Source organism: Nylanderia fulva, unplaced genomic scaffold, assembly GCF_048542155.1.
Source record: "Nylanderia fulva isolate GAGA-0341 unplaced genomic scaffold, ASM4854215v1 Scaffold9, whole genome shotgun sequence".
In the NCBI taxonomy this organism is placed as follows: domain Eukaryota; kingdom Metazoa; phylum Arthropoda; class Insecta; order Hymenoptera; family Formicidae; genus Nylanderia; species Nylanderia fulva.
The window spans coordinates 111,379-127,142 of record NW_028191026.1 but is presented as its reverse complement, the minus strand read 5'-3'; the positions used below and the strand labels follow the sequence as shown (position 1 = coordinate 127,142).

At 31.7% G+C, this 15,764-nt stretch overlaps 2 protein-coding genes across 3 annotated transcripts in view; both read left to right on the top strand.

The window, feature by feature from the left end:
- The first annotated feature begins 337 nt into the window (after positions 1-337).
- Positions 338-6,553, top strand: Bsg25D (blastoderm-specific gene 25D). Its single transcript, XM_029323252.2, has 5 exons — positions 338-573; positions 1,822-4,332; positions 4,476-5,160; positions 5,520-5,620; positions 5,929-6,553. The coding sequence occupies exons 2-5, from the start codon at positions 1,882-1,884 to the stop codon at positions 6,064-6,066; spliced, it is 3,375 nt and encodes a 1,124-aa protein (XP_029179085.2). The 5' UTR covers positions 338-573; positions 1,822-1,881; the 3' UTR covers positions 6,067-6,553.
- A 738-nt stretch (positions 6,554-7,291) lies between these two features.
- Positions 7,292-15,764, top strand: part of Bruce (BIR repeat containing ubiquitin-conjugating enzyme) — a 31,824-nt gene continuing 23,351 nt past the window's right edge. The window contains exons 1-12 of one of the 2 annotated variants that reach the window (XM_029323246.2): positions 7,292-7,583; positions 8,651-8,970; positions 9,597-9,841; positions 10,034-10,373; positions 10,996-12,538; positions 12,665-12,839; positions 13,022-13,240; positions 13,803-14,226; positions 14,320-14,470; positions 14,850-15,000; positions 15,090-15,314; positions 15,438-15,692. In XM_029323246.2, coding sequence (XP_029179079.2) covers positions 7,406-7,583; positions 8,651-8,970; positions 9,597-9,841; positions 10,034-10,373; positions 10,996-12,538; positions 12,665-12,839; positions 13,022-13,240; positions 13,803-14,226; positions 14,320-14,470; positions 14,850-15,000; positions 15,090-15,314; positions 15,438-15,692 — 4,226 coding nt within the window. In that variant the 5' untranslated portion in view covers positions 7,292-7,405. The remainder of the gene's footprint in view (positions 7,584-8,650; positions 8,971-9,596; positions 9,842-10,033; positions 10,374-10,995; positions 12,539-12,664; positions 12,840-13,021; positions 13,241-13,802; positions 14,227-14,319; positions 14,471-14,849; positions 15,001-15,089; positions 15,315-15,437; positions 15,693-15,764) is intronic. The other variant, XM_029323248.2, reaches the window with a different exon arrangement.

The window sequence follows — 15,764 nt, the reverse complement described above, 5'->3', positions numbered from 1 at the left end:
TGATCGTTGACCGTTGGAAACATAATAAGATTGACCGTTCCATTCTCGAAATCTCTCTGTAGGAGTGCTTTTCAAATATACCTCCAAAGATTTGTTCATATTTTCTAGCATCTGCTATACTTTGCTTTTGCGCTTTCTTTCTTCGTTCTGATTGGTCGAGTCTCGTTCAGACTCGATCTTCAAGGCAAAGAAAATTCCACGTTGCCAATTGGCTAATTCAAAATACGATTGTTTGATTGGTCGATCGTTGCTAGTTACCCTAGGCATCGTTCGATATAAATGGCTATTTACAAGAAATGGAACGCTCCCTCGATACATAGATATCAGCCTTTCACCTTTGTCATTTATGACACGATTCGAATCAATTCGAATCTGAAGTCAGTGAAAAAGTAGTGTTTATTACCTTTAATTTTTAATGGTGTGTCCTCTTTTACCGTCAAAATAAATGACATTATTTACGCATAAAGTTGTTTAAAGATTCAAACAATGCGTAACATTTAATACTATAAAAAGAATAATCCTTGCAATACATCGTATAACTATGTGTTATTACTTTGTTAGAAGAGTTGATAGGTTAGTAGGTTATAAACTGATCTATGGCCCGTTTCTACCAACGTCGATTAAATTAAACCTCCGGTTAAATTATATCTTTGTCTCTTTTTTAGAACTTATTTGAAAAGAGACGAATATATATAATTTAATCGAAGGTTTAATTTAATCGACGTTGGTAGAAACGGGCCTATGACAACAATTGACTGACCTTTATGACATTCTATTTTTCAATTCTTTATTATGAATTTTTTGTATTTGTATTTTAACTGTGTGTTTTGTTCAATATTTAACAAAGTAATGTAATTAAATTTTTGTTTATTTTATTAGTTATTATACGATCGCAGAGATTAACGATGTAACAACAAAGTTTATAATAGAAATTTCAAAATTATAATTAATAAAAATTGTTTATAATGTGTACTTATTCAGTAATATAATGATACAACTTTTTGCATGATAAAAACTGTATGAAAATAAAAAGATATATATATATATATATAGAAACACAGATACAGGAAATATATTCGAACATTCTAATGTAGATGACAAATAATTTTGTCCTTTTAATTAATTTTATAAGATTTATTATAAATATCTCATCTTATTTTCATTAAAAATAATTGATGCAGTTTGTTGCTTTGTATTACGTTATTTGCACCATTCAAGTTTTAAGGTCATCACAATTTTGATGCAGATAAAACATTAATATATTGTTTATTATAGCACTTAGTGTATTATATAAAATATTGTGGTGTGTATCAATTTATCATTAATTTAATGTTTTTATGGTGCAATAAAGTGTTGTATTATAATTTTACTGGAAAATAATATTAGTATAGAGTAATATTTTACCGTATTGTACAATAATAATTTTATTTTGTTACATTATTGTGAAAAGGTTAAATTTTAAAAAAATGGTGTATGCAATATTTTAAAAAACAACAATGCACTTGTATGCAAGAAATATCGAAAATTAAATATCTTTATAGATTACTTTGTTAGATAATAATCAGTTGTAGAAAATTTTTCATCTATGAAATATTCAGTTATTTGATACAAAGTTAACTTAAAACAACTATCAATAACGAAATCACAAAATATTGCAACATTGTATAAATTTTAACTGATGTGCTACGATAAGTTCAACATAGTTTTTTTTATTTACTTGTATAAGTATATAATATAACTTTTAATGAACTGTTATTGTAATATGTGATAATATAATGCAAAAACATTGCTACTAGTTTTTAATGCTATTACTGTTTTTAGGTCTATTACTTATGGAAATTAGCATTATTTTAAGCTAATTAAAAAGCATGAGGAGAAGATATGGCTGAACACAGCAATGATTATATTTATGAACGGCAGCTCTTTGCTGTGTTTGAGAGCTGTTTGACAAAAGGGCAGGATGAACTAGACGAAAACGATTTATTTTCCATCTGCAATAAATTACATCTCCATGGATTAATTGAGGAATTGAAATCATGTATTCGCAAACATTGTCCGGATAAGCAAACTATATCTTTTCAAGAATTTCGGGACGGTTTATTACTTTTGTTGAAAAAGTTCCAAGGATTGACCACTGATAAACAGCATATTGTACAGCCGTGCTATAACTCAGGTACATGCGATGCTGAAAAGAGCGAAATCTCGACCAGTGAACAGAATATCTCAGAGATTCACCTTCAAAATATGAAAACCAATGTAACAATGGATGAGAATAGATTGACACACATGTGCGAAAAAGTAAAGGTTTATTTAAGAAGTAACATGGATCCTGCAGCGATACAATTTATGTCCAATTGTTTAGGAATTCCAGAACTTCCAAAGCAAATAACAGAATCCATTTTTGAAAGACTTGATCAAAATTGCGACGGGTTGATAAACTTTGACGAGTTCGTAATTATATTTCAAAATAGAAAAAATATAGAGGCTTTGCAATTGAATAATGAAACTGACACCAATATTGTAAATTGTGATGTTAATACTTTAGATTTTACTCTATGCAAGTCTCGTAGAATGAGCTCGGTACAGCTTAATAGAACTTTAGATAAGGAGGAAGTTGCTGGTGTATCCAATATAACTGTACTATCATCTAACAGAGATCTCAGTGCTATGAATACTAGCCTTGCCGAAATAACAAGTGTCATATGCAATGAACTCAAGAATTTGAATGAATCGTTTGATAATCATATCATTCAGGCTCATATTACCTTACTGCAAGAAATGGTTGTTGCTCATCAGGACGAGCAACGCAATCTAAATGTTACAATAGAGAACATAAAAGTGGAAAGAGAGAAGATGCGTATTGATATGTTGGAAGCTAACGAACGAGCGAATTTATTAGTGCAGGAAATTGATGAATGTCAAGTTCAATTGGAACAAACGAAAAGAAATCTACAGAGGCAGAGTGAACAACGTTATGCTGAAATTACAAAAGAATTATCGGATCAGTTTAATATCGAACGAGAGATTAATGCTGCAGCACTAAAATCAAAAGATGATCAGTTACAAGCATTACAGAAAGAGAATCACGACATGAAGAATAAAATTGTAAATATGTTACAGGAGAATCAAATGCTTGAAGCGGAAAATAAATCTCTTCTCAATCAAATTGAAAAGCTGCGCCAATCTAATAATGATTTGTTAACTCAGATAAAGGTATTAGACGCGGAACAGGACGAAATACATAGTATAGAAGCAAAGCAACAAGAGCAAGTGAATTTCTTCGTCGATCGTATCAAGCAGTTGCAGTCAGAAATAATTCTCTTGCGTGATCAAAATGATGAACTCAGCACGGAATTGGAAAATTCAAAATGTTACGGTGAAGATATAAAATATGAAACATCTGTCGAGCCACTCGAATCTTTTGTTTTGTTACGCGATCGGAATGAAAATCATGCATCGATGCAAGAGTTTGAAATGGATCAACAGATCGATGCGAAAGTGTCGTTTGATTTCCCATCACCGATGGAGACGGAACAACAGATCGATGTCTCAAATTCTAATGCAACAGAACACAAAAGACTTGAAGATACAATTATAAAAGATCTGGAAAATGTATTATCGACAAATACAAAATGCGTTTCAGAGACATGTACTTTGCGAGACAGTATATCAAGATTAATTGCTAATCTGCAATCAAATTTTATACTTCGTTCCTCTTCCACGCGAGATTTCGGAAAGAGTATAGCTTCTGAACTCGAAATGGAATGCGAGGAACGAACTAACGAATCCTTGCGTGATTTAGTCGTTTCGAAAACACCAAAGTCTAATACTAATGCGAAACGTATAACGGCGTCGAGTAGCATGGAAGATTTTACTAGTCAAGATGTGAAAAACATAACGCAAACTAAGATGACGAGTCTTAGAGATTATCCACCGCGAAAAGAAGAACATTCCGTAGATCAGTGTAAAAATAATAAGGAAAAAATTAATTCTTCCAGCATTACCGAAGCCGAAAACATTCCAAAATCCGTGATGACAAAAATAGAATTATTCGAAATTGAGAAGAAACAATTAATCGAACGTTGCCAAGAACTTGAACGAAGTTTAGACTTATTAAAAGCAGAGTACGAAGAATGTGAGGATTATTGGGCTGCTAAATTGGAAGAGGAAAGACAACTCTTTGAGCAAGAACAAAAAATGAGTGACGATAAACTTGCCGAGCTTATTAATAAAATAGTAGAATATGAGGAATTAATTAGTCCTTCGGATAAATCGAAAAATAGCGACGGACGATTGTCTCCTATCGAAGAAAAGTTTACCTTGGAACAACAAGTAAGATAAAACTTTATACATAAAAAAAATCGAAAAGTTTTTTTTTTTTTTTTTTTTTTAAAGTATTTCAAGTAATTTAAATATTGACATTGATTATTTCATTAGTTGTATGTGTATATATGTTTGTGGTTCTTATGTTGCAGTATATAGCTCTTGAAGAAGAATTCGAGAAATGGAGAATAAAAACTGAAAACGACATTTCGCAGAAGAATTTAGAAATTGGAGATTTGCGTGAAAAATTAAGATTGGTAGAACAGCCAATTACAAACGATTCCTATGTACAAGTGCCAGATGAAATTTTTTTGCCGACAATGTCAGATTCATCGCATTACAAATCTTCCAGTACATCTAGTATTCCGTCTACGAACGAGCCATTTATGGATCTATGCGGCGCGATTGACCAAACGCTTCATACTTCTTCAATGGAATTTCTACTATCCAATGATTCCAACAGACTTTTAAAACAAGATCATGTAGATGGTCATAATCTGTGTAGTACCAAATGTTGTGAAATGAAAGAAATAAAAATTATGAACAAACATCAGAAGATAGGAGAAATAGATCAAAATAATTCACATATTAACGCTAAGGCTATGATAGGCATGAAAGAGGAAAATAAGTGCGACTCGGATTTAAAATTTGCACATGATGTAATAAAAGAAATCAGCTGCCCGTATACACAGAATAATGCACAGCAACATGTAGGTTGTGTCAATTTAAGCGTTTTGCAAGATTTAAAAATGAAACTTTACACACAAGAACATAAGAAGCGATATTTGCAACGTTATGTTAAACAGCAACGACAGTCTGTTGAGAAACTATTGCAACGTAAGTATTTTTTATATTTTACATTACAATAGTGTGATATGATATTAAAAAATGTAATAAGTTTTTGTGTTTGTAATATGTTGTAAAATATGTTACTATATTTTTTCAATTTTTTGATATGAAATATATTGTTGTTTGACAACAAGATTATATCAAGGCTCTTTAATATTAAATATATAAATACGAATAAGTAAGGCTCAAATATGAGATATTTTATATAAAGTCTTGGTAGTTACACCAAAAATAATACGTGCCTCGTGCACAATTTGTTTATTAAATGTACACAGGAACATTCGTGTATGGCTCTTAGGCCTTACTTATTCGTATTTATATATTTATTGTTATTTGTTATTTTATAGATATTATGGTGCAGCATCAGTCAGAAGTGTGTGAATTACAGTGCCTTCTTCGTAATAGTCAAGAGAGGCTTCAAATACAAGTTCAGACAACTATTGATCAGGTATATTTTAAATTATATATCTACATACAGGTTCACAATTGTGTTAATTTACTTAATATATTCTTATTCAACAATTTCATTTATTTAATTTTATATTAAGAAAAAAAGATATCTTTCTTGAAATTTGCTATTTTAAAAAAATCAATTGAGAAAACACAGCCATTTTAAAATGTGAAAAATCATGCAAACAGTATTTAGTTGACGAACTAAATATAAGACCTTTATAATAATAAAGTTTTAAATATTCAAGTTTTTCTAATACATAATATTTTTCATCTCTATATTCATATGATTTATCCCAATTATAGGCTGATAAATTAGCGAGTGCTGACATATTAGTGAAGGATTTGTACATAGAAAACGCATATCTAACGGCACATATGAAACGCTTGCAAGAACGATGTCTCGCCTTAAGCGGCCTCAATGTGGGAACGACTTCAATGTGATGTTTAAATAGTTTTTACTATTATAATAAATTAATGCGTTATTGTATTGAATAATTGTATATTTATTTTTTTTAATGCAATTATTATAATATATATAACAATGTCTAAGAGATGTCGATGAATGGTGTTGCAGTGGAACTCAGGGATGCATATGTATGGTTGAGAAATGTACATTTAACACACTCTTACACATACACAAGTGCCTTCTCAATCTTTAATTTAATACAATTAAAGTAAGAGATTTCGCTTTAATCGATATTATAGAATTAGCAGTAAATATATCTAGGAATGATTGTTCTTTAAATATCATTGAGTAAGGCACAGAGAGAACAATGATGCAATGATATGTATTACCAGAGTTATTCTATAATTTTTCATTAAATGAGAGAATAATGTTTTTCTGTATATAAATATGTCGATTCATAAAACAATGATGTAGGTATAAACAAATTTCAAATACATTAAATATTTAAAGTGTATATACATATATGTATGTGTTTTAATGATATATTGTTATATATATTCTTTGCTGCAATATTTATAGATAATAGACACTTTGATGGCTATTGAAATAATTGTCAGCAATAATAAAATCTTCCTTTGCATTAGAATTGTTTCAAGTTTAATAAAATGCACAATAAATTATATGAATTGTATTTGATTATTTAATTTTATGAATGAGAGAAATGTTTCCACAAAAGAGAATAAACCTGTATTTACTTATATAAATATATTTCTTGCTTTTCTCAGGTTAATGTATATACTAAATGTAACTCGATAATTATTTTCATGTTTATGTATTAAAATAAGCTAACTCTTAAATTTTTTTTCTTATCAAAATTATCAAAATATTTTGTATGAATGCTTTGTAATTGTAAATTTTGTATTCTTGTATAAACTTTGTAAAAAATGTCTTAATGCACATATTAAATATATATATATATATATATATAATTTACATTTATGTAATTACTTTTTTACATGTAAAAGTAAATTAATTTAATCTGACAATGTAAAATTTTTTGAATAATGGCGGAACGAGAGTGCAACCAATCGCGAGCATTGGAATCATGCGAAGGAGCCAATGAAAATGGCGAAACGCTCGCGATTGGTTGCGCTTGTTGCGCTATTCTGCTCCGTGAAATCGCATCCTCGTTCGAGGCTGTATCGATATGTATCTAATAAATCGATCGTCACGAGACGATTGTCAGCTACATTCAGAGCATTTTGCTGACGTTCTACTCAAAGATGGCGTTGATGCGTGCGCCATGTTTCTTGTGATGTACGAGCGTTAGAGAAATTTTTTTTCTAGAAGTGTGATTCTCTCGTTATAAGCAAAATGGCTGATGATGATCCGTGGTTACTGAAAGAAGACGGTTGCTTAAACGTGGACACCGAGTGCAAGAGCATAATCTATCACGCCAATTTAAACGTTCTACTCATCACCACTGGTAGCGCACAAGTATACGTATTCGATGTCAACTCCGGCGTGATCTTGCAAAGAAGTTCTCTGTCTGGTAAGCATGTATACCGATATCGTCGTCGAATTCATTTTCATCAACGATATCGAGAAAACTCGCCTTTCTCTCGCGCTCTCTTTCACCGAGTCGATGTTTGCAAAATACTGTGCAATAATGTTTCGTCTAGTCAAGGTCGCGCACGTTTTTCGCACATCAGATTTCGCACCTAGTTTCAACTAACTCTTCTACGACGATATTTCCTTTTATTCACCGATTTTTTGATAAAAGAAAATTAGATCAAAAATGACCCTGATGTAGCTTACCTTATTCATTTTCTCCCCTCTACATTTTTCCCTTTAAATCTAAAATGTAATATATTCTTTTATATTTACGTCTTTTATACTTTTTACACACACAATTTCCCGCATTTCTTTATCTTATTTCACGTATAGACATGTAAATTTCAGAGAGTAATATGATGCAAAATAAAAATATGTCTAATTCTATGAAATGGACATTCTAATAGTACAATTATTCTATTGTTTCTTCCCAAATACCATTTTTGTCATCTCAATAAATTGTCTTGCTATGTGCATAATTTAATGAAGCATCTAAAGATTAAGTTTTTTTTACAAGTATCTTTATCTAGTACAGTTATAGCATATGTGATGATATTGTACAATTTTACATTTTGAATTTGAGAAACAAATTTGTGAAAACTGTCTTTACCATTTAAAATCAATGTATTTTTTGTTTCAATTTTAAAAATTTGTGTATAAAAAATATTCAAAAATTTTCTTACTAGTATTATTACGTAATATGATTTATGTAAATCAATTTTATTAATTGTTATTTGTCCAAACAAAATTGTCATATTTAATTATATATTTAACAATTTCATAAAATATAACTATAAATAAATGTTGATACATTTGATATTACCGATTATTTATTAGTAATTGTAACCTATTATCAAGATATACAGATATAAAGATATTTTTATTTGATAATAATAATAATAATAATAATAATAATAATAATAATAATAATATAAATAATTGATATGAAATAAGTAAAAATTGATAAAATATTTTTCATTTATATTGTAATTACAATTGTTATAGGTAAATTAAATGGAAAGTTGCAAGGAGTATATTTATCGGATGGAATAGACAAAGTATTATATACAGATGGACAAGGGATTGGTATACGTAGCGATTATAATGGGGTCTTATTGTTGGACACAATTTTGCAAACTCCAATTTCTAAAAGCGAAGATGTAATAAAGTTGGAGTTGCTGCTGTCAGAGGCTACAATATTACTTCAATGTTTACAATGTGTAGAATTGCCTGGGGTAGAACATTTACTAGAAGTATTGCAAGAACTTTCAAGTAAAATTGTTGTGGCGCAAGCAAATCAGAAGAAAGGTATTAAAGCTCAAAAAGTAAGTACAATTTATTAATTTGTTATTTTTTTAATACAATGCTTGATGTAAGACATCACAAAACTAGTGTAAATTGTAGACGATTGATGAAAGGATCTTTGAAAAATTATTTTAAAATTGGACTATATTTTTTGTATATTTATAGGGAAAAAGTAAGAAAGACTTGTTTATATTTTTACATAACACAATTCTTAAAAATATACATAGGCAACTAGGTACATAGGTACTTGACTTTGCTCGATTCTAATCTTAAGTGAATTTTACTTGTAATATGTATATCCATTATTCAAAATTATTGGTAATAGAATTGGAAACTCATTATCCATGTAACTTTATATGTTATTATCTACTGGAAAATGAGGAGGAATATACGACAGATTTACAATGCCTTAATGATTATATGAAAATCTGTGCATATACAAATACATAATTGATAATATTTTTTTCCACATAATAGAATCTTTATATTGTAAATTAGTATTTGGGCTTTTCTAGTTATTGTGAAATTATGGAAATAATACTTGTGAAATAATTGTATATTTAAATATATTGATAGCACCAATATACTGTATTAATTCCAATGTTGAAATTCTATATGCAAAAATAATGAAAATTTCTCATTGCAGTGGAATACGATATGTTTGGAGCTACCGCACGGATCTTTGAAACTCGTATGCTCTGGCTTAGTAATGGAATTAAAGAGGCAAAATCGGCATATAGCAGCACTGCCTATTGCTTCCGCGATCAATGAACGATTAAATGGCCTATTGCCTAGTCTCGCACTAGAAGGTGGTCCCACTGATAGAGCGTTAATGTTTAGCGAAGCAGCGCGACGTAATACATTTCCAAAATGGCCACATATGAATTACAAGTATGCAATGTGTCATACTGTTTTGGATGTCAGTTTCTGTTAAGTCAAATGTAGAATATTACATATTGTACGCAGAATCAACTTTCTTTTTTCTACAATTTTTAACATGTGTCTATAATACTTAAATGATTTGAAATCTTAACAAATACACGTGAGATTTATGTAAAACTTTTGCAACTGAATATATTTCAGATGGGCTTTACCAGATCAAATGGCGCAGGCAGGTTTTTATCACGAACCGAATGCTACAGGTGATGACAGAGCAATGTGTTTCACTTGTAACGTGTGTCTGGTATGTTGGGAACCCACGGACGAACCATGGTCAGAACACGAGAGACATTCGCCTGCGTGTCCCTTTGTTAAGGGCGAATACACCCAGAATGTTCCGCTATCCGTTACCCTTGCAACCGCCCCCGCTCGTGAAGTGGGCGATACAGTGGACGTCATAGGTACTACTAATGTCACGGGCCTCGCGGCTACAGCCTCTTTCAATGGTTTTGTAAATATTTGGAACATGACGAATCAGTTGAAGGTAAATGTTTACAAGTATTTTGTATTACCACCGTTAGACAAAAATTATCTATCGAACAAAGCAAAGTAATATTTGTGTACAAAATAATTCTTGTAAATATTAAAATGATAATATCTGTAATAGCTCGAGAATATTTTATAATTATTGAGACCAGTAAAACAAAAAGCTGAAAATATAATTAAAATTTGAAAATCACTTTAAAATATTTTTTAAATAAATTAACAAATGTAAAAATGATATATGTATATAATTAATTTATACAATTACATGTATATAATTAATTTACATATATAAAATTGCGATAAAAATGGCAAATTGAGAGTGAAATAATATCAATAAAATCCAATTTGTGATTAAGAAATAAATTTGTACAAGGTTCAACAGTTATTCTTATAAAATAACTTTCAATTCTGAATTTATAGTCGAATGGTAACAAAATAGAGATTAAATAGAGTTTAAAGGATTAATGAATACAAATTTTTTTATACGTTATTGATATTAAACAATTAATCATAAATAATCACAATTGGCTTATCTATTTGAAAAATAAAGCTCAACATTACTGCTGCATTTCTTTTTTTTCATGAAATTAATGTAATATAAACTGTTACAACTTTTGCAGAGAGAAGTATCATTTTATATATCTACTTTGGATCAAGAAATAAACAATAAGGAATCGATACAGTTTTGTGCCGCACGGAATTTGACGACTACATATTTAACAAATTTGGGCTCGGACTCGGATCCACTTTCAGAATATAAATCCTCATCGTTTTATAAAGTGCAAGTCACGGCGCTTTCGGTAGTAGGATCTCTAGCAAGTTTGAAAGAAGAAATGAAAAGTACCAACTCTACAACGTCGTCGTCTATAAATACCGAGACGACGGAGCATAAAATTCGACCGTGCTTAGTGTGCGGAGTTACAGTGACAGTTAACAACAATCCTTCGCAATTGAGAACCCTGGAAAACGTATGGGCCGCCTCGAGTGATTTAGCCAGCTCGTCGTCGTTGGTACGCGCGATGAACAGTGTAAATAGTGCCGCCAGTGATACTCTAGATATAATGAAGGTAGCGGGTGACAGTAGGTACATATCGTCGAGATTGCATTACTTAGTGCTGTACGACTTTCATCATAAAGCCGCGACGACGCAATCCATCAAGGAAGATAATTCTAAAGACTCGAAAACTAAGAAGACCCTATCCGGGACAGGAACTAGCGCCAGCTCGAATGGCGGTCGCCAAGAGAGCTTGTATCAGGAGCTCTTCCTCGGAAAATTTTTATACGAAGTGCCAGTTATCGAAGATGTAGATTCGGATATGGTGGTCGGCCCGCATTATGATGGCATCTTCCCAACTACCACCCTAACCGCCTCATCTTCGAACGGCATTTACTCGAGTCCTATCGGTATTCCCATCGGTCCTGCTCCAACGACATCGGCACCTTACGATCCCAATTTTGCCCCTATCAACGGCTCGGCCCATTTTGCATCAACATCCGACTTGACAACGATGAATAAAAAGAGCTTAGATCTTATGAAGATTAGCAAAACGGAACCAGTAGTCGTGAAGACGCTAGCTATAAACGTCCCGGAGTCTCTTCGTATTACGTATATAGTTCCATCCAAGGACGGAAGATACTTGTACGTCGCGATGTGTCCCGCGGCGGATAATGCCACTTCCACCGAATCTTCCTCGTTAAATACCAATCAGATGGACGTTGACGATGAAAGCGATTTCTTCCCACAGAAAAGTTACATGTACTGGGACCACAATGACAGCCAGTCCAGCAAATTGATAAACGGCGAAATCCGTAGTAATGAGACCAGTACCGTGAATGTCGTGCTGCTTGTATACGCTTTAGATTTCTCGGGGCCGGTAGTGAAAGTGGTATCGGAACCATTGGTGAAGCGTGAATTATCCTCGGAACAGGCACCGATAGAACACGTGCTTCTTCCTCTTCAGGAGAAACAAACAAAGTGTATGACGTCTTTTACTAATTCTAGTACCAATTCCACTACTAATTCAGCCGCTCAGGAACCTGCCGGGCAAATTGCCCTAGTGTGTAAAGATGGCGTAGTCAGATTATTAAACTTGAGTACGCTTAAGACTATAACGGAAGCGAGATTAGACGGAAAAAAATTTATCTCTGCGACTTATTGCAACAGTAAGTATATTTTTGCAAGGAAAAAAAAGATAATAAGAAGCGAGAATTGGGTTTGATTAAATTTAGAAAATAATTTGTACGTTTTGAAAGAAAACATTTGTGCTTTACGATCGTTAACGCTTTCAGGTTTGGAAAGGCTGTGCGCATGCACGAGCGATGGCACGTTGCATTTCTTCATTACGGCGGAAGAAGAGGACTCTACGGAGGAAAAAGAGGATGTCGACGATGTGAATATGGGTAGCGAGGCAAGTTGCACTAACGAAAATGCAGCTCCTAGTACGTCAACATCGTCCATTTGCCAGTAAGTTTATACATGTTCTAATTAAACGGCTTATCATTGTTATATATATATATATATATGTATTTACACGCAACAATCCAAAACGTTAATAAAAGTATTATATCTCTTGTTTCATCCGTGCATGTAAAAACGTATTTGTTAATATTTTGCACAATTTTATTCATGTATTTTGTATGTTTCAGCGATCAGCTATTGGCGCATAAATCGAATTTTTCGTACTTGGATTTGCGGATCTTGTATGAACTTACAAGATTCGATCGACATTCCCCTGCGTACAGTGCGACTGTCCCTCCATGCTGGAGCGAAATGATGCAAGCTCAGAGACAGAGACGCCATCCGCAGCATCTTCATCAATCGGAAGATCAGCATCATACTAGAACTTGGCGATTGCAGAATGATGCGTAAGTCGATATAATTTATTATTGATGTTATTAATATAATTAATATTTCAAGAGAATACAAGAACAAAGTGTATACGAGAGAGCACAGAGAGAGCGAGAGTTTCTTTAAAAAAAAGGCATTAATAACACTATATTTATAAATGATTGAGGAAACAAAGAGCTTTTTATAATAATCTGTTTTCCATGATCTGTAAAACTTTATTCTTATTCAAACAATTCCAAGTAAATTTTACTTTTATTAAAATTTTAGTTTAATTCATAGTTATACATTGAAAAAAAAATATAAAAATTAAAAAATCAAAAGTTGAGTAGTATTGAATTGTACATTAAATTTTTAAATCGTATTTTGAAAAATATTAAAGTAAATAGTTTACTTAGTAGTATTTCCAACGGTATTTATTCCTAGCAGAGAAGAATTATTCATTTCGGAGAGAATTTCAATTATTTAAAATTTCAAAATTTTTTATGATTGATACGAAAATGGATAAACAATCGACGGTTAAAGGCAAGTTTAATTATATAAGATTATACATAAATGATTTCTTTTTGTATTTCATGTTAGGACTACTTGGGACGAACACGTATTTGAACTTACTCTACCTCGAAATGCATCAGGAAGTATAGGGCATGTCGATGTTCGATTTACCTTGCATGCATTTTGTCAAGAATTACCGACTATTCAAGTTACTTTGTTGAAACAAAATATAAAAAGAATTGGTCATCAGAAAGTGCCGCTTACTCCCGTAGACGAGAGAATCGACTTTAATATAGGAACTGACCAACAAAAGAGCGAAAATCCAGTCATCACGGAGGAATATCAACGTCAACATAACACCGAGATTCTTTGCGGTCCTATCGATTTACATCGATGTATGGATTTGTCTTGTCGTTCGGGATGCGTAACGTTGACAAGTCCAAAATTATTTCGCTCAAAGGCTAGAACGTTACTCGTTCATATTAAAGCTTTAATAGATCAAAAAGATGGAGTAAGTAACATCTGTCAATCTTTCTGGAGAATTGCTACTCTTTTTATATGCGATAAAATTGATGTGAATAAAAATGTTTGTTTTTATTTGTAGACCTCTGCAAAATCAAAATCAAATCTAGCAGAAAGTAAACCACCTACGTGTAAAAAGTTGAAAATATTTGAGGTACGACCGCTCGTACCTTCTAATGCTGGGGAACGATTTGATGAAGGTACAAGCAGTAAAAAGTTAGGATGCTACATTGGTAAATATATAAAAATTTATACACACACACACACACACATATATATATATATATAGTACATATATATAGTAATAAAATATATAAAAAATATATGGATAAATATTAAAATTTTGTTACATATACAAAACAAAATATATATACACAAAATTTTCAATAATTTCGATATAATTTATCTGTTTTTTATGCGCTAAAGCATATGCATATGTGTATAGGTATTTGTTTATATATACAATACAATATAATTTATGAAAATTTATTTATATAATTTTATTTATATATTTTATTTATATAATTTATGAAAAAATGTACATTTTTTAAATTATGTATGTGTATGATACTTTTTCCTTTGTATATTTACATTTACCTGTTTATATTTGAGGTTGCAACTGGATTCATGAGATCTCCATCACAGTGAGATCGGTACATCCTACCAACATAGCCAATGAAAGAATACAAAGGTGTGCCATGTTAGAATCCAAAATCTTTGTTGATAATCTTTTAAACATTGCGTGCTTGCAAGGACCTATCGAGTGAGTAACTACACGATAGAAATATAATAGCTTAATAACAAATTTAGTTCTCAAAAATCAGATTTACATTGAAATGAACACATTTGCAGATCTCCTGTTGTACAATCTATAGCTCTTGACATTCTAATATGGGTAGTTTCAATAAGATTAACGAGATTGCGTAGCACTCAGAATAACGCTGAAATAAAGGCACTTCAATTGGAGACGATACGTTCCGTGCAAGGACGATTATCCAGTTTATTACAAACATGCCTCTTGCACGCCGGCAGAAGTATAGCGCACAAATGTGTCAAGTTGATTGTTCTCTGTAGCGGGTGAGTTTGATTGTTCAAAACGAAATTACAAAATTGTTGCTTTATTACAAATATACAGATTAAACAAACCTACTGGTTATGATACAGAGATTTTATAAATAATAAAATTTAATTTTTTTTTAGAGGATTTTATAATATAGAAGATTCACCGGCTCAAACCTTCGACGAAGCTATGCTTTCCGTTTTGGTCAATTTATTGCCATCGATTGTGGAAGTACATTGGGCTGGTTCATTGAGATGGCTCCAATTGCTTATCACTAGATTTTTGCCATTAGATAGAAATCACAGTATCGCTCAGAAGTGTATCTCGCTGGTGCAACAAATAGCTGCTGAAATATCTAATAGAGTAAATCCATACCACTTGCTGCTCGCTACAAGGTGAATTGCATATTCCTCAATTGTATACATATATGTTTTCTTGTAATTTTTATAATTATGTCGCATTATAAT

What these genes read in the sequence shown, in the direction of transcription:
- Bsg25D (XM_029323252.2), top strand. Translation starts at nt 1,882, where the DNA reads ATGGCTGAACACAGCAATGATTATATTTATGAACGGCAGCTCTTTGCT. An exon ending in AGTTTACCTTGGAACAACAA is followed by an intron (nt 4,333 to 4,475) that starts GTAAGATAAAAC and finishes CTTATGTTGCAG; the next exon opens with TATATAGCTCTTGAAGAAGA. An exon ending in TGTTGAGAAACTATTGCAAC is followed by an intron (nt 5,161 to 5,519) that starts GTAAGTATTTTT and finishes GTTATTTTATAG; the next exon opens with ATATTATGGTGCAGCATCAG.